Source organism: Quercus robur, chromosome 2 (genome assembly GCF_932294415.1).
Source record: "Quercus robur chromosome 2, dhQueRobu3.1, whole genome shotgun sequence".
Lineage (NCBI taxonomy): Eukaryota > Viridiplantae > Streptophyta > Magnoliopsida > Fagales > Fagaceae > Quercus > Quercus robur.
In genome coordinates this window covers 3,404,708-3,430,517 of record NC_065535.1, presented here as the reverse complement: position 1 = coordinate 3,430,517, position 25,810 = coordinate 3,404,708, and the positions used below count along the sequence as shown (strand labels likewise).

General features: G+C 33.9%; 1 protein-coding gene across 2 annotated transcripts; it reads right to left on the bottom strand.

Annotated features, from left to right (window-relative positions):
- Positions 1 to 7,772: 7,772 nt before the first annotated feature.
- LOC126709845 (putative receptor protein kinase ZmPK1) lies at positions 7,773 to 10,465 on the bottom strand. 2 transcript variants are annotated; one of them, XM_050410207.1, is made up of 2 exons: positions 10,030 to 10,164; positions 7,773 to 9,610 (listed from the first exon to the last, which is right to left on the bottom strand). In XM_050410207.1, exons 1-2 carry the CDS (start codon positions 10,037 to 10,039, stop codon positions 7,983 to 7,985), a joined length of 1,638 nt encoding a protein of 545 aa, XP_050266164.1. In that variant the 5' UTR covers positions 10,040 to 10,164; the 3' UTR covers positions 7,773 to 7,982. The 2 variants fall into 2 exon arrangements, with proteins under 2 accessions (XP_050266164.1, XP_050266154.1); XM_050410197.1 differs by having other exon boundaries at positions 7,773 to 10,465.
- Positions 10,466 to 25,810: the final 15,345 nt, after the last annotated feature.

Genomic DNA, 25,810 nt, shown 5'->3' with positions numbered 1-25,810 from the left:
TTATGATTTTATTGAATCTGCTATTGAATCCGCCTAGGATTGAAGGCACTCCTTGTATCATGCAATGTGTGATGGCACTCCTGTGTACAAATGACCACATCTTTTTTTTTTGTTAATTTTATGATGATGGTTATAGACAATGTTATGTATTTAATAATATATTTCTATGATAATATAATGTTAGTTTTGAGACAATTGTGGTGTTATCTGGTTAAATTTGTGGTATTGTCTTAGTGGGGCTAAAATCATTACAGGATTATTTGTAATAGGAATGTGGCTTTAAAACCCACAAGAAAGGAAAAAAAAAAAAAAAACCGCCGCTAAAGGCACACATTTTATGTTTAAATTATTCCTTATAGCGGCGCTTATCGCCCGCCGCTAAAGGATAAAACATATAGCGGCGTTTCTACCCGCCGCTACAAGTGCAATTAGTTTGTTTTGATTAATTGCCTATAGCGGCGCCGTATGCCCGCCGCTAAAGGTAGACACCAATAGCGGCGGGCATGACCCTGCCGCTAAAAGTCAATGCCATGAATTCTGAACAGGTATGGCGGCGGTTTTATGCCCGCCGCAATAAACCTTCACCCGCCGCTAAAAGGTACATCTATAGCGGCGCTTTTCGCGACCGCCGCAATAGACCTATAGCGGCACTGCAACACTGACGGGACGGCCCGCCGCAATAGCACCTGCCGCTATAGGTCAAATGTACCTTTAGCGGCGCTTTTTTGGGCTTTAGCGGCGGTTTTGGCCCGCCGCAGTAGCCCGTTTTTCTTGTAGTGAATCTCTCTCAGAATGAGTATAATAATGACAGAATGTCATTCTAGAAAATTTCAATAAAATGACATGTTTGAGGCAAGTTATCCAAACTTTTTTCCCCTAAACAAAGACCTAGAAGTATAAATAATGTACTTATCTAAAACTTGATAATTAATTAATGTTGCAGAAGCTTAAAGAAAGCACACACGACGCTCTACTTGATGGAACAGAAACTAAACTGTTAGTTTCTAGTAATAAACCTCGAATCCACGAGGGATTCAATAAGGTGATAGGTCTAGAATCCATCAGAGAAAAAAATAGACAAAGTCTGTATTTTATTACTGAAAACCAAATTGTCTTGGAGGCTACAATGCATTTTAATAGTAAAAAGAAACTTATGGTGGTTTTATTTTAAATAGTAAAAGGAAAACTTAGGGTGGATAAAAAACCTAAGATATAAAACCGTAATTTGACTAAACAACATTAAAAGCACCTAAAAACAAGAAAATAAATATCCTAAACTTAAAATAACGAAAATTACATAGAAAATACCATAATTAATAAATTACAAAAGTTAAATCGTAGATTCTATCCTACATCATTAATATTCTAATAATGATTATAAAAACATATGAGGCAATCAAAAAGGATTTGAGAATGCTAATGCCTACGTTACAAAGAGCAGAGGCAAACCAAATTTAATTATCATATTAGAACGTGACCATCAAAATTTTCTTGCATTCACAAATACAAGAATAAAACCAAACTTGACTTTTCGAATAAAAGGACAATAAATATGTCTATTCATTTTGTCAACAAAAGAAAACTAATAGAAATCTATATATCATAAATACTAGCTATAAAAAATAATAATTAAAAGGTTTTTGAAATTAAAAGCAAAATAAAAAATCTCACTTTTCCCATATTAAAAAAAAAAGACTCACTTTTTGTTCATGAAGTTATGCTTCATACTAATTTGGACATCTAAAAATTGCTAGAAATTAATAAATGGGTACTGAAAAGGCATCCTTCAATGCCAATTTTGGAAATTTTTAGCTTGGTATTAGACTCACTAGCATTGTTGTGTCTCTACTCTCTAGCTAGCTAGTTGCAGAAGAAGCTGACAAGGCTATGGGCTACGAGGTATTCTTCACTATCGTGAGATGAATAGTTTAAATAATTTGAACTATGTTTACTTCCTTGGGGTTCCGGGGGTTTAGGGAGAAAAATAAAGAAGGAAAAACATTTCCACACTATACATATTTTTCCTACAGTAATGCCACCAACACAACTTTTTTCATAATAAATTTGTAATTATTAAAGTGATTTATTGTGAATGGTGGACACAACTAACACTCATGAGATTTAACATGTTTTCTTGACCATTCACAATAGACTACTTCAGCCATTGTGAAATGTATTTTGAAAAATAGTTGAGTCCGTTGCATTATAACCATTGCTAAGGAATGCATGTGATTATAAGGAGGATGCGGTAGATGGCTGATGCAAGGCATCAATCAGTAATTTGGAATCCTTCAAATATCACAAAGTTTAGCTGCCTTTTGCTTCATAGCCATAGTCACTACTAGACGAGATGCATGGGCTTCTCAAAGTATAGGATCAAGTGAAAGATGGAATGAAAAATTATTTCACTTATATCATGTAACATCCCAGCCTAATTGCATGATTAATTTATGAAATTATATATTTGTTATTATTTTAATTACCTTAAGTGCATTAGACTTTGATATTGTGATATTATAAAAGATATATGCTCTTTTAATGTTATAAAAAGAAGTTTATAAAGGAAGGGGTATATGTGCAAAGTTATTTTATTATTTGGGCCTATCTAGAATATAAGATTATGGAGGGGTAGTAAGTAAATGTCAAAAGTTGTAAAGGTGAGTCATCAACTCACTTTTCTCTTAGCAATACACGTGCCCCACCCAAAACTTTCTCCCTAATCTTTTCTTTGTTGCTGCACCAAATTCATTCTTTTGTTTATCTGTTCTTCTTCCTTTGTTCCTACACGGTAGCACCAATTCCTTTCCACCAACAACCCTCCTTTTCCTTCACCGAAACTATATATCTCTCTTTAAAGAAGAAATTAAAAGCTTAACACTAAAATTTCAGCTTCAAAGTTTGTGGGTAAATAAATAAAACTATATCTTGTTTTCTTTAGTTTCCCTTCTATATTCTCTAATTTGATTGTTAAAAGCTAAAATTTGTAGTTTTGTGTTAGTAATTTAAAATATTGAAGATATTATGGTTAATTGGATGCCTATTAATGTATTCTAACATGTATAGTATATGTATAAAAATGCCCACACGAAATGAAGGCCAATTGCAATTAGCTGATGATTTTGTGAGAAAATATGTTAAAACTGTCACTGTGACAGATTCAGTGTTTACAACATGAAAAATCTGGATTAAATCATATTCTGTGAATTAGGATGCTAGGAGTAGTTCTTATGAATTCTAAGACACACATGTTTGTAATGGAAGTGGCCTCACAGCAATTAGATCAATATAAAAATAATGGTTTAATTTCTAAGTTGAATGAAATTCTATTAGGATAGATTTGAGTATGTTGTCTTGTATGATTTTTAGTAAATCATGGTTTTATGTTTTGACTTTGAACTTGATATGGTATCTACTAGACATCTAGAGGAGTGGCTCTGTAAAATTGCATGAAGATTGGATGTGAATAGATAGCCCATTTGTATTTTATAAATTGGGTATATGCTGCTGAAATAAGCATTGAACAATATATGGTATACCTGACTTTAAGGATTTAATTCTAAAGTTAGGGTGAATGTTTTGAGCTATAAATTAGTATGCTCATCTTTTGGTATGTTTGGATCATAGATAAATTTTTATGCCTTAGTTTCTCTATGGTTTGGTACATAATGTGTTTGATATATGTATCTTGTGCTATGGGAACCTTTGTGTGATGGGAATTAAGATTTTATTGAGTTTGAAAGTTAGGTTATGATTCATGTATTAGTTTAAATACTTAGGAAGAATTTGTCAATAATAAGTTTTGGTCTTTCATTTAGGTGATGAGAACGAGAACGTGAACACTTGAGCTTCTCTTGTACAAATCTCTCGTGTCTTTTGTTTTTAGGTAAGGAATATGTGGCATGTGCGTTTGATAAGTATAAGGATTGTTTAAAAAATTTATTATGCATCAAAACCTTTTAATTAGACCTATTACATATAAGTATGATTTAAGTTGTTAGGACATTTGTGGTTCACATGTTAAGAACATATGTCATACTTTTAAGTAATTGGCTAATCCTTTGACAAAACGCACTTTACTTGTATTTGGGTAGATTTACGATGTGTTTAAATACTTCAAAAAACCATGTTTCAAGATCAAGTGTTGAAGCCTTCAAGTTTGTCCAAGAAATCAAGCTGATAGTGCAAATTCATTAAAACTCGACAGCTAGCTCAACAGCTGTATCTATCGAGCTTAAGAAAGCTGTTCAAGCCCCGTGTGCTCGACACCTACTCGATAGCTGCTCGACACCTCCTATCTGTCGAGGTTTAAGAATTTCAGAATTCTGATATGATTTTCTTGGGATCCGTGAATATGTCTTTGGGTTTTCTTTTCTCCTAACCCTAGACATATAAAAGGATTGTTTTAAAGGCCTTCAAACAGTACACAAGTTGCACAAGCATTGAGCAAATTCTGTTCAAGCAAATTGTGACCAAAGACGAAGTTCTTGTCTTAGTTCATCTCTTTCTCTTGAAGAAGTTGTTGTGTATGTGCACCATAGGGTTTTGTGATCAAGCAACTTCTTGATCTTCATCGTGTGGATGAACTAAAGAACTTTGCAGCCAACAACCTTCTTAGTTGGTGATTGAAGTCGCATACTAGGATCTGCGCAATTGGTTAGTCACGTACTTGGGAGCCGTGCATTAAAAGGGAGAATTGTCACTATAGAACAAGTCCAATTGGGTATTGGGGTAAGGGTTCAATTGTAGGTTGGTAAGATACTTGGGATTCCTTTACTTGTAACCGCTTGTTGTAATGATAGTGGAGTTTCGGGAATGGTGACCTGAAAATCACCCGGTGGGGTTTTTGCCGTTAGGTTTCCCCATTCGTAAACAAATCACCATGTTATTTATTTTCCGCTGCATAATTAGTTTATCAGTGATTTGTTTGTGCTACCACGTGTTTGCATGATAAATTGATTAATTAATAATTTGGCTAATTAATTAATTAATTTCTATCACAATTAGTCATTCAGATTTTGGCTTATCATAAGTAAAGATATATGTTCGTGAATTGTTGAATCCTATATGTATGATAATTTTAGCATATTGATGCTATTACTTATATCACAAACGTAATATTTAAAGAATGAAGTGAATATACTACTGTTATGAAATATTTATGTAAAAGCATAATTATCAGAAAAATATAGTTTTCGAGTTATTTCATTGTTATGATTTGAATTTACCCAGTAGGAGTTATAATGCTGGCATTTCTATGAAAATTTTGATTGGCCATTATAAGTGGTGAGGACTCTACTGTAGCTGCCCTCGTTGGGAACGGCCAACTTGTGGAGGATGTCAACCGATCCCCATGGTTGATGATATGATCACACCGAAAGGGATGTAATACTTTCTGATATGATCCTGGGTTTTCTTAACATTGTGGGGAATGCTAAATGCCTAGCACTATGTGCTGAAAGCCTCACAAAGTTGTGACAGACTTATAATTGGACTGACTAATATGTGTCATGAATGAGCTATTAAACTATTTGGAATCTATAAGAAAAGTATGATGATGAGAAAAGTGTGTTGAATATTTTATAAGTCTGATGGAAAGTTTATGATAAAGTATTTTATAGTCTATTTAAAGATAAGGTTATTGAATTATGTTTAAGTTTCTTATTATGTCCTTTTATTATTATATGAAAGGAAAATGACGTATTTTCATCTGAAAGGTCATGAGTTATTTTAAGAATAGTATGAATAGTATGAAGACTAATTATCAAAGCTGGCATATTCATAAGGTATTTGATTTACATACATTCTTATTAAATGCTCATGGAACTTAAAACCTTACTGGGTTTCACAACTCATCCTATTATATTTCAATGCACTCTTTCCTAGAAGCAACAAGAGTATTAAAGATGACAAAGAATTTGTGATTCTAGTTTGTTAGAATGTATAGTTTTTTGTTGTATAGTAGTTTAGCTCTTTTGTTGTATAGGAGGAATCAAGATGTACTTGATCCTTTTGAACACAGATGTATTTTAGAACCTTAGTTTGTTTTGAACCCCAGTTTTATGTCTTTGGGGTTAGGCTTATAGATAAGATTTTTCCTAAATGTTTAGCTATGTAATATTTACATGAATACCTTAAGTTTCAGCTAAGTTGTAATCTTGCAAAGTTTGAATTAAAATGAAGTTTCAAAGTCTTTATCAATTTTGTAGATTATGTTTTTTATGCAAGGAAATAAAAAGGAATACAAGAAACGATATTTGATAAGCACCTTTAGCTTTAGTTGGTTTGTGTTAGTATTGAGGTAAACTTGATATTAACATGTCAGTCATGCTCTAAATTCTAAAGTACAGGTTTGGGTCATGACATATCATCTCTACAAACTGCAATTGCGCTAAGTTTTGTTTCGATCTTATGACAACATAAAAATTCACTTTGTACTAGCCAACTTGGGGTGGCACCCAATTTGGGGATTCTATAGAGTGTAAACTGTTGGGAAAATTCTATATTACTGTGAATAAATTTTAGCAAATACAGCGGAAGCACAATCACACAAAAATATAAAGATTTACGTGGAAACTCTTTCTTCTTGAAGGGAAAAAACCACAGGACAAATTCCAAATAATTTCACTATATAAAATAGAGATTACAATACTTAGAGATACAACTTGAATAAAAAAAACTCTCTTTTTCTTTTCACTCACTGCTCTCTTCCTCACTATGTATTTTCTCTTACTTTCTCTATTTTTCTCTTCTCTCTTGCTTGCTCTCACTCACGCAGCTCTCTCTTGCTTGCTCTCACTCACGCAGCTCTTCAAGACTGCACTAGTCCTCACACTTTGGGACTTTCACTTCTTTTCTTCACCTCTGCACTGGCCGAATGGCCTATCTATTTATTTCTTCATCTTTTCCTTCTTTTCTTCCTTTCACACTCTTCACATCAAGTCACAATAAGTGCAAGCCACTTACTTTGACTTTGCTTCAACCAAAATCTCTTTCTTTAGCTCTCATTGGCCGAATGGCCTTGCTTGTTTCTTTCCTTTTTCCTTTCAGATCTGCCATACCCGAATGCCCATGCCTTTTACTTCTTTCTTTTCTTTTCTTTCTTCCTTCCAACGTGTATGGCACAAGTTTAACATCACATAATCATTTATGTGGCTTGACTTTTATACATCCCTTCATAAATGTTGATGGACTTTTGTACATAATTATAGAGGAAAAGATGAACCCAATTTCTTCTCTTTCGGACAAGCTCCTCCAGCAAGTTCATTTTGCTTTGTTGACTTCTTGCCAATTTTTCTACAAGCTCATTTAATGAGCTAAGACAAAGTGTGGGCTGGAACATGGTGCAGTGCACCTAACATAAACTTCCCAAGAAGACATGATCTTGATAGTTTGTATGAATTTCAGTTGCAAATGGAGTGAATTTAGATCCATATTTTTCACTAAGATTGAAAGATTTTGTGGGAAAAAGCACTTGCTTTTTTGGTTACAAAGTGAACATTAAACGTTGCTACAAATTTGTGGCCACGTTTAGAATAATTTTTGTGCGAATAATATCCTAGGTTATTTTCTAGAGAAATTAATAATAAAATAATGAAAATTTTTAGTTTACACTATATTAGCAATGTAAATTTTATATTATAAACTAAACATTGTGATGTTGTACACAAAAAATGTACAATATTACAATGTAAATCTTGTATATCAAATACAATGTAAACCTATAATTACCCAATAAAATAAATAAATGCATTAATTATACATGTTGGTGGTAATGGCATTCAAACACAATTAAGGAAATATCTATTACAACATAGAAGAGTTGCATAAAACTTAGGGTTCCACAAAAGCTACATGGTGAAATAAAGAAGACAGCCCCACAAAACATACTATGTAGGCACCAAATAAGAGAACAAACTAACGAGAGAATCAGAAAAAGGCTGAACATGAGGAGACCCGCCATGCCATGTTAGAGAAGATCATTTTCAAGGTGAAGAAAGCTTCTCAACTACTTGTTTCATGGTGGGTCTTTCATCTTTGTCTTCCTCTAAGCACTGCAAAGCCATTTCAACTAAGATCTCCATCCTACCCTTGTCATATATGCCTTCCATTTTGGGGTCCATGATATCATCAATCCAAGAAGTGGTTGCAACTTCTCCATTCTTTTTCCCCTTAACCCAAGTGGCCAGCCTTTTGTTTTTAGTTTCAACTCCAACATTTGTAGTGTGGACACCCATTATTGTGTTCTTTCCAGTCACCATCTCCAGCACAACAATTCCATAGCTATAAACATCCACTTTGGAGGTGATAGGCAGATTGAAGACCCACTCTGGAGCCATGTAACCGCGAGTTCCTCTCATCCTTGAGAAGCTTGGATTGTTAAGAACACCTCTGTTTTGCAATTTAGATAGACCAAAATCTGCCACTTTTGGTTCATAATTCGAGTCTAGAAGTATATTCTGAGGCTTTATGTCACAATGTAAAACCCACTCCAAGCACTCTTCATGCAAATAAGCTAAACCTTTTGCAGTACCAAGAGCAATTTCAAACCTTTGCTTCCAATCAAGTGCATTAGAAGAGAGATTTTCTGCCAAAGACCCATGCATCATATACTCGTACACCAAAAGCCTGTGCTTCCCTTCAGCACAATAACCCCACATGTCTATCAAGTTCATGTGGTTAAGCCTCCCAATGATGCTTACTTCTGCTAGGAATTCGTCTTCTCCTTGGTTGGCTTCATTGAGACGCTTGATTGCTGCAACTCTACTGTCAGACAATACCCCTTTGTATACAACTCCCCATGCACCTATTCCGATCTCTTCAGTAAAACCATTTGTGGCCTTTTTTAGCTCAGCATAGGTAAATTTTCTGAATCTAGTGGCAGCAAGACCATACCCTTGGTTGTCTGCATCTGAGCTTTTCCTCGTTTTGATCAAAAGACACCACACCACAAAGATACAAGTGAGTTCAAGTCCTCCCACTCCACATGCAAACCAAAGCAGGAATTTCACAATCCCCTTTTCACGATTTTTAACGTATGTTCTGTCCAATTGTATTGTACCCTCCCTTGAGCAATCTAAACTAAATTCTTTTACAAGATTTTTGTTGGACTCAAAGCTTTTTGGGAGTCTCAAATAGGTATTTTTTCCTGAATCTGGGGAATGATATCCATTCAGCAATAGTGACTTACAGAAACAATCACCTGTTTCAAAGGCGTACTGGACTGCATTGCAATTGTGTAATTGCAAGCATGAATTTGTACAGTCATCAAAGCTGTAATTGGAGTAGTAACCAACATCATACCCGTAGAATTCAACATTGGATAGCAGGAGAAAGACAGACTCGTTTTTGTTGCGATGAGAGAGATCAAATTTGGGTTCACACCCATACGACCAGTCAACACTATCTTTCATCTTGTATCCTGGAGGGCAAGAGCATTTCCTCCCAGAACCAACAACATATTTGCACAGACTGTTGGCCCCACAAACCCCATTAATCCTGCAAGGTTTCTGATTGGCTTGCCATGAAACAACCCAAGTTTGCCTCTCCTTTTCCCAACTATACAATCGAATATTACCATCATAATCAAGTGTCAATCTTCTATGAAGCACTGCTCCATAGTCATTTGACAAAAAAGTAAAATCATCGGATGAACTAAAGTTTCCTAAGGAATTCAGCACTGCAATTCTACTATTGTTATACGTGGACCTTTTAGCCTCCCAGCTTACAAGCCACGGTTCAGGCCAGTAAATACTAGAAACCTCAGGACCATTAAAAAGAAGGCTGAGAACGTTATTATTGTAGAAGAAAAGCTCATAGAAACCAGAGGAATGGTTTGTCTGGCTTCTGGAGGAGACAAGTTTTGTGTTTCTACTGAGTAATTGTTGAGGAAGAAGTGTATTTGTAGGGAAGTCAAAGCTTTGCCACAAAATAACACTTTCTGTATTTTGTAGAACAAGATTACCGGCATTATAGAGAGATAATTGTACTACTAAGGAGAGTGAAAAAGTATTTGTGGCCCAAACAGTGAACTTACCCGCATCAGTTAAGATCAGATTGCCATTTTTGAGGAGTGAGAGCTTTGAGCGCTTTCCATTAACTGGCTGGTCACGGTTTGCCACCCAAACTATAGTGCTTGAGTTGCTAAACCATATGGCAAAGCAAAAAGCATTTTCACCAACGGAGTAAAAGCCTGCAGAGAAAACGTTATCTGGTGAAGTTAAAACATATGTTGGTTTCTCACTGACGAGAGATGAACCTTTGCTAAAAGTTGAAGATGAGAATGGAGCAAATAATGTCAAAGAGAGAAGCAACAAGATTATAGTAGTCATGAACAAGAGATGGTCATGGGAAACAAAGATGTGCTTCTCTTTATTTAAGGATCAAAGATACGTGTGAACGTATGTAAAAGCAAAGACTAGTTCCGTGCTAAAAGCAACACACTAGTTCCTGGCTTCTTTTACAATTTCTTAAGGTCGTAAATGAGTAGCCATGTCTCTTAAAGTTAGGGGCGGCTAAATGGATTCTGAGGCCCAAGGCGAAAAATAGACGGAGACCTTATATACTTAAATATAATTTTTTATATTAAATTTTTTTTAAAATCACATCAACTTTATTTTCTTGTTTTAAATGCAAAATTACTAATTAATATAAACCTTGTTGAATTTTTTTTTTTTTTTTTTTTTTTTGTTGAGAAAGTCTAAACACAAAAAATTTGACAAAACTTTTCACACTTGTTAATGTGACAGATTGATAATAATGATAAGTAAAAAAAAAAAAAAATGATGTTAGTGGTGAATCTAGATAATAACTTGTAAAAGTTTACCAACTCAACTGTTGAGAAAAATGTTGAGAAAATTTTTATATATTGCTTCTTTTTTTTAAGATTCTACATTTAAAATATTTTCACAACAAATTCTAGCTAGGTGTTAAGTTGTTATTTATTCTAATTTGAACCCACTACTTAAAGTATTTTTTTTGTCTACCAATAACAGTCAGTAACAACCTATTACTTAGAATTTATTGTGAAAAATGTTATGCACGTAGCATTTTTCAGTCTTTCTTTTTCATTTGATAAAATAATATTATTTTTTTATTGCTAATATTTAGGCTTAATTAATACTATTAACATTAAATAAATAAACCTATTAGTTAAAATTCTGAAGTCTTTTTCTACTTTGTGGCCTTAAGTCAGTTGCTTATACGGTAGAATCTTCAAACTTTTACTATGCATCAATTTATATATATATATATATATATATATATTGGAGGCTTCTTGTAAACTCTTATAAATCGATGATTCGATATAGAGATGGCCACATCATTCTTCACTGGAACGAAAGAATTTGTTCATAAGAAATGGAATGGTAGTTTTTTTTTTTTTTTTTTGTTGGGGGGGGGGGGGGGGGGGATTGAAATGAATTAGACGATATATAGAGGAATGATAGAATTTGACATGGAATTTTTTGGTTACATTATTTGCCAAATTAAAGCCAAGCAGAATCTAGATTTTTTGTGTCTAAGGACTGGTATTGACTGAGCCAACGAAAAAGAATAGGAAAAAGACAAGGAAAATCAACAACAAAAAAAGCATTCGTTTTTCAAGCAATAGGTTGTTATTTCTCTATGATCGTACTCATTTTCAACACATCCCATCCCAGCACACAGTAATACAATAAGTCAAAATGTACAACCAATTTTATAAGCTTATTACAATTGCTTAGGTGGTAAATTGTAATTGATATATATATTAAAAGTAATATATACTAACGATCAATCATCCTACATAAAAGTGATGTTGCGCACTAATCAAAATTTACCACCTCGAAAATTATGAAAAAAAAAATTGTGAAATTTGCTATTTATAGCATTAATTGTTGAAATGTCAATAAATAAAAGCCATTGGAGAGAGAGAGAGAGAGAGAGAGAGATGCAATTATATATAAAGTTGAAAAGTCCATGTGTGGTTATGAAATTTTGAGATTTTGTATAGGTTAAGAGTTTAATTTGTTACTTTTCAAAATCTCTGGGTTTACCTTGTTACTTTTGAGCTACAATTGTATTTTATATATATAAATATATATATATATATATATTTATATCTTTTATTTAAGGTTTATGGTTTAACTTGTTGCTTTTGAAATTATAAGGTTTAATTTTTTACTTTTGAAACTCCTTTGTCTAATTTGTTAGCCTATTCAAATTTTTTTTAATTATTATCATTCATAGCTTTGAGGACTTCATTGTTTCCTTTTTATTGGGTTAAAATAGATTGAGCTCGGTTAATTAATTCAATTACCCAAGTTGATTAATTATGTCAAATTACATACAAATCGTAGAGGTACCAACAAATTACCAAATAAACTAAATACAACAGAAAATAAATTAATATGGTGATTTGTTGACAAATGGGGAAAGCCTCTCGTAAGGCAAAAACACCACCAGGCGAATTTAAGGTCACCATTTCCAAGAATCCACTAATTAATAATCAAGTTGTTACAAGTATAAGGAATCTTACCACTCCCCTGGCCTATCCCAAAATACCAATCTATAATTGAACCTTTACTCCAATACTCAATTGAACTTGATCTTGTAGCAATCTTTTTGCTTTTGTTGCACAAATCTCTAATTTGTGACTAACTCCTTTGCACAGATTTCAGTATGTGACTAACTCCAACAACTTGATTGATTGTTGTTGGTTGCAAAGTTTCTCACTTCATAAATGATGAAGATCAAGAAGCACTTTGTTACAAAACCCTAAGGCTTCGCTTGGGAGTTTATAAAGGAATGGAATGGAATAGAATGGAATGATCATTAAAGGAATTGAATGGAATTGAATGGATTTAGTAGGGAAAGGAATGGAATGGAATGGAATGGAATGGAATGGAATGGAATGGAATTTAAAAATCTTGTTTGGATGTTATAAAATAAAGGAATGGAATGAAATGGAAAGTAAGTAATACCGTTTGGAAGTGACATTGGAAGGAATGGAATGGAATGGAATCATTTTATAATAATATTACTATTATACCCTTCATTTTAAAGAACATAAAAAATAATCAATGAGAATAAAAAGGGCTAAGATTCAAGGGGTAATTTAGGAATTTCAATAAAATTTTCATTAAACCTAAATCTATTCCCTCCTATTCCTCTCAATTTGGGAGAATAAAAATTTGAGATTTTGAGGGCTTAGGAGGGAATGAGTATTCCCTCTTAACCATTCCATTCCCTCCTACCTAAACTCGCAAACAAAGGAATGAACTTCCATTCCCTCCATTAAAACTCTCAAACAAGAGGGAGGGAAGAATATTCTAAAAATATTCTTTTTATTCCATTCCATTCTCTCCTCCCAAGCAAAGCCTAAGGCGCACAAACGCAATAGCTTCTCACAAAGTATATTAGTTCTAGGTCTCTGTTTTCGTACATTATGACTTTTAAAATAAGCCTTATATATGACTAAGATTGTAAGAAGAGAAACTCTAAATCATTCAAGTCATCATGGGCCGAATCTCAAATCTAAGATTTCTGAAATCGTAGTTTTCAATAGATTAAGCTTGTGTCGAGCTTCTCCATTAATCTCCAATGGCAACATCGGTTGAGCTTGTGTCGAGACCTAATGAAACAGTCTTTCTTCACTTATTTCTTGGATCGACGTTCATGTCTTTAATGATATTATTTGATATGTTTGAACAACATAAAAAATGCGTTTTATGATATTATTTGATACTCCTTGATACATTAAACCCAACTTAGATATATCCAATTACAAGTAAAGTGCGTTTTATCAAAGGATTAGTCAATTACATAAAAAATATGACCTTCATTCTTTTTTATCCAACAATAATGAATTGCAAATGCACATGAATATTGCTGGAAGATACAAACCGACCATTATAAGTAATACTATATTTTGTTTGTCATAGAGTTATATGAATACATCTAATTAGAGGGGGAGAAAAAGATGCAAAATTTTGTAATTATGATCAAAGAGGCAGATAATGTTATTAAAATCATGGAAATGTTAAGAAAAAAAAATCATGATTCATAAATCTATCATGATGTAAAATGATAAACAACTTATCTAAAACTCTATTCTTAATATCCTAATGATTTTCAAAATAAGGAAGCAATCATGTAGGATTTGAGTATGCCAAAGACTACATTAACAAAGAACAAAGACAAACCGAATTTATTTTTCATATTAGAATGTGACCATCAAATTTTCTTGCATTCACAAAAAACAAAGCGTAAAACCAAACTTGACTTTTCGAATAAAAGGAAAATAAAATATGCCTATTGACTTTGTCAACAAAAATATGAATCGATATAGCATAAATACTTGTTATAAAATGGTTTTTGAATTTCAAAAAGAGAGAGAGAGAGAAAAAAAAAAAAAAAAAAACTCTCACAAAAATATAAATCTTGATAGTTTTTAGACCCCTTAAAACCACAAACAGATTAACCTAGGTAATTAGCTAAGTGATTACTTAGTCAAATTAGTAAATCTAGATTAACACAAACAAACAATCATATCAATGTATAGCAACGGAAAATAAAAAACACAACGATATGATAACCTAGGAAAACCAAACCGGTAAAAAACCTGGGGAGTATTTAACCTAGCTATTCTCAAGGTAAAAAACAAATCCACTAGAAAGAATCGAAATTCATACAATAAGACTTATAAGCCCCCATGCTCAACTTTTTATTGCTACCCACCAGTAGAACTTACTGACACGACCACGTGCAAGCTCCGAATCCACGAACTCCTTCTTTCTGTAGCATTTGCAAAACACAAACACCCCCGTTTGTGACTTTGAGATCCCACTCAAAGGCTTAGCAACACAAACTCTCCTGTTTGTGAATCCAAGACCACCCTTAAAGGTTTAGATCATCAACAACTTTGATGGCAAGAGAAGGCAGCAACTTCTACAATACCGGATCTTGAGATTCTTCAAGGAATAATACCGGTAGAAGACATAAGAGAGCTTTTTAGGAACAAAACCCTAAATACAAAAGAGGCACACTCTTTTCTCTCTAAAAAGCCACATAAAAACGTGCTTAGGGTTTCCTTTATATACTGGGAGAAGTAGATTAGAAACTCTAATCCTTAATGGGCTTGAACTGCTGTTTGGGTTTAATTAAAATTCTGTAGATACGACTTTCGATCGATTGAGCCTGTCTTTCGATCAATCGAACCAGACAGACTATAAAATCTTCTTCCTGCAGCTTGTATGTTGTTAGGTTCTAAAGTTTAGGATTTTATGTATTTAGAACTCTAATGTGTATTGTTGGCAAACCATGATCAAAACAATATGTTTAGAAGTGTTTAAAGCTAGCTCAAAGTTGTATGTCAATGTAAAGTTGGAATCGAGTTTAAAGCAGGAAGCACTGTGGCTTTCGGCCTGGCTCGATCGATCGAAGCTTAGGCTCGACCGATCGAAGCTCGGGCAGATTGCTTTTCTGCAAATTCGTCCAACTCAGCCCTATTTGTTTTAAAACGTTTTTAGGGTTTCTTATTTGTCCTAAGTATAAAAGGCAAACCCTAGCCACGTTTTAGTGTTGCTCATTTTTGCGGTTTGTGTAAATCTCTTGTGAGATCTAGAGGAGCTTTCCTTTACACAAACTTAGGATTTTCAATGAGGAGATATTTTTTACACCTTGATGATCAATTCAGTTGCTGTCATTAAAGCTTAAAGACTACACAAGCGGGTGTGCTTGTAGCTGGTGGGAATCCAAGAAAGAAGGAGTCCGTGGATTCGGAGCTTGCACATGGTCGTGTCAGTAAGTTCTACTGATTGATAGCATTAGGAAGTCGAGCGGGGGTGCTTGTAAGTCCTTTTTTATGAACTTCAATTCTTTCAAGATAGTGGATTCAAGTTTACCTTGAGGATAGCTAGGTCAAATCCTCCCCAGGTTTTTACCGGTTTGGTTTCCTGGGTGATCATATCTTGTGTTATTTATTTTCCGCTGCTTTGCATGATTTGATCTTTTATTATTGTGATAACCTAGACTTGTTTAATTGGACTAAGTAACAACTTGGCTAATTACCTAGGTTTAATCAATTGTTTAAGGGGTCTAAAAACTGTCATGTGGTATCAGAGCGGGTAGCTCTTTTGTTGTTGATCATTTAATCACTGAGCTGATCCTTGACTCCTATTGTCATGGAACACAGACACTCTCTAGTTATTCCTCCTCACTTTGATGGGAATAATTATGCTTACTGGAAAGTAAGGATGAAAACTTTCCTGAAATCCATTGATGAGAGGGTGTGGAATTCCGTTGAATACGGATGGGAGAAGCCCACTACTCCTGTTAGTGAGTGGGAAACTTCTTAGAAAGAAGCAGCTTCGTTTAATAGCAAGGCTATGAATGCGATTTTTAACGCTGTTTCTATAGAGGAATTTAAGAGAATCTCGAATGTTAAGATCGCTCATACTGCTTGGAATATCCTCCAGACTGTGCATGAAGGTACAAAGGCTGTCAAAATAAATAAATTGCAGCAATTAACTTCTAAATTTGAAAGCAATTGACTTCAAAATAAATAAATTGTCTAATGATGAATCTTTTGATGAATTTTATGCTAAACTGAATGATATTGTTAATTCTGCTTTTAACTTGGGTGAAATCTATGATCAACCTAAGAAGATTCTTAGATCTTTGACTGAAGACTTTAGACCCAAGGTGACTGCCATTACTGAAAGTAAGGATGTGGACTCCATCCCTGTTGATGAGCTTGTAGGATCTCTTCAATCCTATGAGTTGGATCTACCCAAAACTACCAAATCCAAATCAATGGCTCTTAAGTCAGTTGATGATGTTGATAGTAGTGGATTTAATGATGAGCTCTCTGCTACAGAGATTGCCTATCTTACCAAGAACTTTAGAAATTTTCTCAGGAATAGCAATAGAAAGGCAAGAGGCACAAACACTGCTGAACCTAGAAATTTTAGGAAGCATGATCCCACTAAGGTTAACAACAATGATAAGCCTAGAGAAAGAGTAGGTCAAGCTTCTAATAATTCCTTGGGCTCTTAGTGTTTTGGGTGTCAAGGGTATGGACACATGAAATCTGAATGTCCAACCTATTTGAAGTCTAAGGGTAAGGCTATGGCTGTAACCCTTAGTGATGGTGAAGTTTCTGATCATGAGTCTGATTGTAATGAGGATGGAAACTTCATTGCTTTCACTGCTACTGCTGTAGTTGATGAGGGCATATCTGTTGAAGAGAACCCTTCTGATGGGGAACTCTCTGAAGATGCAGATCTTCAAGAGGCCTATAATAAACTTTGCAAAGTTACTGCAAAGGATGCTATGAATGTTGAACTTGGCCTAAAGAAAATTGAATCTCTTGAGCTTGAAAAGAAAATTTTGCTTGTTAAATTGTTTGATGCTAATGATCTTTTGAACAATGTGAAAACTGAAAACATGCTTTTGCTTGATAAAGTTAAATCTTTGGAACTTGATTTATCTGTTGCTAGATCTGCTAGTTCTAAACTTGATCAAATACTGAGTGTTCAAAAGTCGTCTTCTGACAAAACTGGTTTAGGTTATGTTGATAGCATCTGTGTGTCCGCTCCCCATTCCACTAAGTTTGTTCCTTCATCTTCTTCTTCTGAACCTTCAGTGAGTGAGATAGTGAGTGAAACTGTCAAACCCTCTGTGAGTGAGGTTGCTAAACCTTTAAAAGGTTCATCATCTAGGAAGAATAGGGTTTATCTGAAAGAATCTAAACCTAAGAAGCCTACCCTATCTAAGGACAAGACACATGATAAACCTGCATGGGTTTGTCACTTTTGTGGAAAGACTGGACACATACGTCCAAATTGCTACAAGCTGCAAGCTGCAAAGAAAGCAAACAAACCAAAAGTACCTGTGCCTCAAGCACTTGATCCTATGGTACTTATTGGTGATTTGGTAAAGGCTTTAAACCTTTATTCTACTCCTGGAGTTGGTAATCATTCTCAAGTGAATAAAAACTCCAATGCTCGTGGTGCATCTAAAAAGTTGTGGATGCAAAAGACTCGACCTAACTTAGTCTTTCTGACATGGTCCTTGTGCTTCATTGCTCTACCCTTTGTAACCATTGTTCTTTGGTTTTGTTTTTTTTTTGTGTCTCTAGGATTTGCATAGCATAACATTCATGCATTTCATTCTAGGTGTTTTTTTTATTTTTATTAAAATAAAATAAAAATAAAAATAAAAAAAAGGGAAAAGGAAGCGCATTTTGTTTTGCACTATTCTTCTTGGTTTTTGAGAACAAGGTTGGTCAATTTATTTTCACATAACATGTCTTTTGTACCTTTTTTAGCTTTGATGAGCTTATTTATTGCACTCTACTAGTTGAAGATTTGTAGTGCATGTTGTGTGAAAAAGATGTGTATGGTTTTTGATTACTATGTCTTAATCTTGAAGTCACATATTTTTAAATGTTGGACTTGAACTTTTAGAGAAAGGCATAAATAATCATCTCACCACTGTTCACTAGCCAATCATAAACACCTTAATGCATATCATAAGATTTTGTACTCGAGAAAGTGTAGCACATGCACAAAAAGAACATAAGGTGAAGCCTCGGTTAAAATGCTTAATTCTTAAAATCAAAATTGGTGTGTACTATTAGGCTTGATGCCAAACTCACATAACTTAAAATTGGAATGTATACTATGAGGCAAAAATACAAGAAACTTACATGATTGCAAGCTTATGATCTAGGAGATGTGGGAGTTATATGATGTAACTCTTTAGGTAATAGTCTCTTTTAAATTCTTTGTGATGAATTTTGTAAACTTTATGACTGATTGCTATTCACATATCACCTCACATGTATCTCAAGTTTTTGCTAGTCGCACACACTACACGAGTTACTCTTTGCTAAACATTGTACATGTTATTGTGTGTGTTGACCAACCAAGTTTTTGCAATTACCTTCAATTATGTGCAAACTAAATTTGTTGCTTGAAAATTTGTGGAGAATGCAAGAAATTTTGTTTTTGGGAATTTTGGGCTTAATATTCTTGTTGGAAAATCATATCATCTCATACTCATGCATTTTTGGTCTTAAATTTCAATGATTTGAGTTAAATCAACTTGTTTTTTCAAAAATTGTGTTTTTCCTCAAAAAATATGGTGAGCCTTTGCTTGATTCGATCAATCCATCCTATTTTTTGACCGATCGAAATTTTTAAAATTTTTAAAATTTGAGAGAGGGAGTCTCTGTCTGTTTCGACCGGTCGAGGCTGATTTTCGACCGATCGAAACTCGTGAATCAGGTTTTTCAAAAGGCAGAATTGTACTTTTTCAAACTTACTTTTCAAATAGTTCTTTTCTTTTCTCTCTCTCTGCGTTGGCTCTTGGCTCCACCATTCAATTTTTGTCGTTTTCCTTCAAGATTTTTGCAAGGTTTTTGTCCTTAGAAGCCGGTAAGTCCCTTTTGCCCTTCTTTTTCAAGTTTATTTCTTGATTTCATGCATTTTTCATGCATTATCATAGGTATTTTCGGCACTTTCATACATATTGGGGTTTTTGATGATTCGAACCTATTCTTGTGAAATTGATCAATGGATTTTTGTGCTATGATGTTATAATAATGTTCCCTATAGTTTACTTTGATCAATTTGTGGTTTTTGAAAAATTGAAAATTCTAGGGTTTTGAATTTGATCCGAATTGGGGATTTTATCAAATTGGCTTAAATTGATGAAATTGGCTTATCCAATTGATGTATTTGGTCATTATTTTTGTTATTATATCATGTGTAATGATCAATTCGTCAATATTTTTCAAATTAATCAAGTGATTTTCCAAATTTTGGGGTTTTTGTGTTAAAAACCTTAATGTTCAAGCCAATTTTGTAATTTGAACCTTTTGGACTTAATTCACTGCATTAGAACATGCATCATGACATTTAAACTTGTTCATGCATCATATAGATTTTGATTCTATATTTTTGTTTTTGTGCTAACTTGCAGTCTGCCCTTGGTTTTTGGTTTTGTGGTTTTTGTTCTTTCGCTCTGTGTTTTAATCCTTATTTTAGCACCATGCCTAGGAAAACTAGAGCTCATAGGACCACTTCCACTTCCTCTGAGTCTCCCACTAGAGTTGAGCTGTTTAAGAATGATAAGTGTAGAGAAGCCTATGACACTTTTAACTGTAAGCGTAAGATCTGGTCTGAGCAAGCTGTTGTGTTAGATGCGCTTGATCCGGCCATTAGGGCCAATTTTGAGTCTAGGGGTTGGTTGCCTCTCGTAGAGATAGATCATCCACCACCGACCGCCCTGATTAGAGAATTCTATTAGAACCTCTCTTGCCACATCTATGATTCCAACACCCTTGTTAGGAGTTGGATACGAGGTGTAGAGTTCACCATTACCCCTCGGGTAGTGGCTGAGGCTCTTGGGATGCCGGTTGTTCGGGATGCTGACTATCCCTATAATGAGTCACCCTCTTTAGACGTTGTCATGTCTTACATCACTGGGTCATCTATCCAGTGGGGTTCTGATCCTCGGATCACGTCCGCTGAGCTTACCGAGACAGTCTATCTCTTCTTTAGGATTGCGTGTCATTCCTTGTGGCCTATCTCTCACTTCCACACCATCCCTTTAGAGCGATGTGTGTTTTTGTACGCCTTTGCTTCTGGAGCGTCCATCAGTTTTCCTCACTTGTTCCTTCGTTTTTTGAAAGAGGTTCATAGGAGTTCTGTCGTAGGGCATGCGCTGATTCATCCTATTTTCATTCATAGGATTCTGCTCTACTTAGGTCTAGATGGTTTTCCGTCTGGTGAGCATGTTCATGTGATAGCTCCCATAGGTGTCACCTTTCTTCGTCAGAGGGCTGCTCAGTTGGGAGTTGCTCCTCCTCATACTAGAGGTGCGTCATCTAGTAGTATTCCCCCTCCTCCCTTTTCTACAGGTACAACTGCTGCTGAGACTTCAGGTACTGCTGCTGATGCTAATGCTGCTGTTCCTCCACTGACTGCTTCGGATGATTCAGACATTCATCGCACGTTGGATCATGTCTTGACCGTTCAGGTGGCTCAAGGACAGATTTTGGTGGACATACTTGATGAGATCTGTGCCTTGCGTGCGGAGTTGGCGCAGTTTAGACCACCTCCCTTTTGATGATGGATATCTTGTTTGCCCTTTGGCATTCCATCACAAAAAGGGGGAGTACTTGTAGGATTTTTGTTTTCAGGGGGAGATTATTTGTTTTTGGTTGGAGCTTGTGGAGTTTTAGATTATATCTAGGTGCTTCACTATGTACTTAACTTTTTTAGCTCTTACCTTGTTTTTTATGGGATATTCATGTTAGGGGGAGTTTTATGTTTTTGTTGGTACTTTATTTGTTTCTTGTTTCAAACTGCTTATTGATTTATATTTATGAGTTATTCATTGATATATGTCTTTATTGTGTGTTGTTTGAAATCAAGAAGTTATTTTGTTTACTTGTATTATTTCCACACATGCGGTTATGCATTTTGTTTAGTGTTTCAGGAAATATACAGGTTGATTCAATTGAGCTGCTGTCTACACTTGCAACTGATGGCTAGTAGTTAGGATTGAATTTGGTTTATGAGCATTATTTTGTAAAGGGCTTTTCATTTTGTAAACTTTGAGCTTCTAAGTTGTGTTTTGTCACGGATTGCCAAAGGGGGAGTTTGTTAGGTTCTAAAGTTTAGGATTTTATGTATTTAGAACTCTAATGTGTATTGTTAGCAAACCATGATCAAAACAATGTGTTTAGAACTGTTTAAAGCTAACTCAAAGTTGTATGTCAATGTAAAGTTGGAATTGAGTTTAAAGCAGGAAGCACTGTGGCTTTCGACCTGGCTCGATCGATCAAACTTAGGCTCGACCGATCGAAACTCGGGCAGATTGCTTTTCTGCAGATTCGTCCAACTCAGCCCTATTTGTTTTAAAACGTTTTTAGGGTTTCTTATTTGTCCTAAGTATAAAAGGCAAACCCTAGCCACGTTTTAGTGTTGCTCATTTTTGTGGTTTGTGTAAATCTCTTGTGAGATCTAGAGGAGCTTTCCTTTACACAAACTTAGAATTTTCAAGGAGGAGATATTTTCTACACCTTGATGATCAATTCAGTTGCTGCCATTAAAGCTTAAAGACTACACAAGCGGGTGTGCTTGTAGCTGGTGGGAATCCAAGAAAGAAGGAGTCCGTGGATTCGGAGCTTGCACGTGGTCGTGTCAGTAAGTTCTACTGGTTGGTAGCATTAGGAAGTCGAGCGGGGGTGCTTGTAAGTCCTTTTGTATGAACTTCGATTCTTTCAAGATAGTGGATTCAAGTTTACCTTGAGGATAGCCAGGTCAAATCCTTCCCAGGTTTTTACCGGTTTGGTTTCCTGGGTGATCATATCTCGTATTATTTATTTTCTGCTGCTTTGCATGATTTGATCTTTATTATTGTGATAACCTAAACTTGTTTAATTGGACTAAGTAACAACTTGGCTAATTACCCAGGTTTAATCAATTGTTTAAGGGTCTAAAAACTGTCATATGTTCTTAAATCTTGACTTGAATCACCTTGATTATTATCTAATAATACCTATAGACTCTAAGATCTATATCTAGACAAGTTTGTGTTCACAATTTGCCAATTGTTCTTAACATTTAGAACCTAACAAATCTATTTAGCATAAAGTTCTGCTTCATGATAATTTGGCAAATTTTGACAGTTAAATATATAGAAATCAACAAATGACTAAAAATATATGCTTCAAAATCAATTTTAGATATTTTCAGCTTTGTATTAAGACTCACTATTATTGTTGTGTCTAGTTGCAGAGGATGCTTAAGATATGCTTCACCATTGTGAGATGGGTGAAGTTTAAAGCCAAAAAAATAAAAATAAAAGAAGAAAAGGAGACGAGTTTAATGAAGCTGGACAAGTGCACGTCAAGCTAAAGTAGTAGCTTAATTATAAGCACACACCACCACCACACGTTACATATTTTTGCTGAGTGAAATGTGACTGAGATGAGAATGTGGGCTAATTGTCTAAAGGCTCTAAGATACCTTAGGGGTTAAAGTAGTCCTATCTAGGTAGATATGATCGGAAAGAGTCTTTTTTTTTTTTCTTTTTTTCTTTTTTTGGCTGAGAAAGAAAGAGTCTAGTTAGATTAGAGGATAGAAAATTTAAAATTATTTTAATTTTTCACCGTGAATATTTAGTATAAATGACGGAAAAGTAAAATGATGGATATTTATTTTTCCTAGTTGAGAATGAAAATATAAGAGAATAGAAAAGTTATTTTTTCTTAATTTACAATTATCTCTCTATAATACTGGTAATCTTGGTTTTCTTTTTCATTTTTCTTTTATTTTTTATGTTGGTACCATACAAAAATTTCCCACCATGCTTATAATTTATAGTTTCTAGAAGGAGTTTGTAGTCATCTTCCGCTTTTAAGATTAGTCCAAGAAAGTCTATTCAATTTTGGCAAAGAAAAAAGGCAGATTGTTCCAGTCAATAACACGAGAGATGCACATTGAAAACAAGAAATGGGCCTGTTACTAGGGTTGTTCAAGAATCCGCTCCACCCAATCAATAAAAATTGTCTATCCCACGCCGACTTTTCAGTTTTCTACTTTAGTCAAAGGATCGTGTTAATGAGCAAATAGTTAATAAATCATTTTTTAAAAATTTTAATATTATTTTTTATGAAAAATATAAAAATTTATATAAAAAAATTAATTATTTTGTTACCTTTCTCATAAAAAAGGTTTCTAAAAATATATCTCAAATCAATACTCTTAGAATATCTATTAATTTTACCATTAGTCAAAACATAAAATTATTTAAAAGTAAATAATAAAAATTTTATTAAATTTCTTGACTTCAATAACAGATTGAATTAATCTTTCAAATTTTTTGAAAATATTATTAATTAACCTATTAAAAAAGTGTACAAGAATGTAAGGTTACTTAATTCCATTTTATTCCATTCTTTTTTATTCATTTCTCATGTTTAAATACATTCTATTTTATTCCATTTCATTCTATTCTTTTCTGATGATTCCATTTCATTATCTTAAAAACTCCCCAACAAAGCCTAAAGTCTCCTCTACCAAGTCGCATGCCATCATTATATAGATGACCCCGGGACTGCCAAATTTGCTGTCTTTGACCCTCTTTCTTGTGGTAGTTACAAGCACAGCAAACTAAAATGAGATCCAATCAGCAATAGACAAGTTTTTGTACTTAGTAATAGAGAAGTCCAAAACTACATATCAAGTATTACAGTTACTCAAAAAAAATAAATAAATAAACAGGGATGTTTATCTTACATTGGTTGTGTACGTCTAGTGTCTGTTATTTATAACCTTAGTCTACAACTACAAAAGTTAGGCCCTTTTATAGTTATACTCTGATTATGTAATGTATTATAAACCTGATTTAAAACACTATTATTATTTTCATGTGTGCTCTAATAAGTATTACTGTTTACTCAAAAAAAATGAACAGGGATGTTTATCCCACATTGGTTCTGTGTGTCTAATGTCCGCTGTTTATAATCCCAGTCTACAACTACAAATGTTAGGCCCTTTTGTAGTTGTACTATGGTTATATAATATATTATAAACCTGGTTTAAAATATTATTATTATTTTCGTGTGTGTTCTAATAAGTACTACTGTTTACTCAAAAAAAAAATAGATTAGTTGTCACCATATCTTCTTCTTTTTTATAAGTAAGAAAAAATTTATTAAACAAGGCTACTTCCTCAAATTACAAAATTAAACTAGTTATAAATATTAATTTAAAAATATGTAGTTAAGAATAATTTTTATTGTAACATGTAAGAATATTTAAAAACTTGCATAGAAACATTGATCAGCTAGGACTTCGGTCATATAAGATCTTGTAACATTGAAAATGATGCAATTCACTACACAAACACATAATAAGCTAATAAGGGTAAATCTTCCAAACATTTCACACGTCTTCTTTGTTTTAGCATTAGATACAAAAAATAGTTTTAAACTTAGAACAGAAACAAATCTACACATAAACCACTTAAAACTAAATGCATTAGAAAATTTTGATAAAAATCAGTCACAAAAGGGCAAGAGGAAGGATTTTTAGGACTGTTTCAAGATCAGCTCAATGCAATTGATGAATATTGGACAAGTGCTACCATAAACTACCAGAAAATGTACTAGCATAGATTAACATATGTAAACAGTCATTTCTATTTTCCATAACTCATGGTCTCCTAGCACATTTTATGATGCAGGGAGCACAAAAACAATTTTATTTTAATGTAGTTTTATTTATTTTTAGAAGTCAATTTTCTTTTTACTATTGGTCCATTGGATTTTATTTTAGGTCATAGTAGTTTATAAAGTTATTGGCATTTTACTTAATTTCCTAGAATAAAGGTTATTTATGAATTCAATAATTGGGTTTTGGCCCAAGTCAGTTAAGAATTACGGTTGAATCCCACTAGCCGATATAATTAGCTATTACACTCCAATGGAAACAAGCTTGATTTAAAATTTCTATTGCAATTTTCCAATGGCATAGTGCTGATTCCTAAGTTCATTTTCCAATGGGTATTGTTGGCACTGGTAATATATCATCAAATTTCATTAAATTAGCAAAAATGCCTCATAAAGCAATCCACAAGGAAAGTAAGTGTTAAAAAATAAACCATAGAATAGTTTCATGTTTTTTTTTTTTTTTTTGATAGGTAAAAATAATATAGTTTCATGTTTTAAGGGTATACCACAGGGGTGGTGTGTTTATTTTATCCTTATTTTATTTTTCTATTCATTTGTTTATTCTCAGTTCCCTTTAAGAAT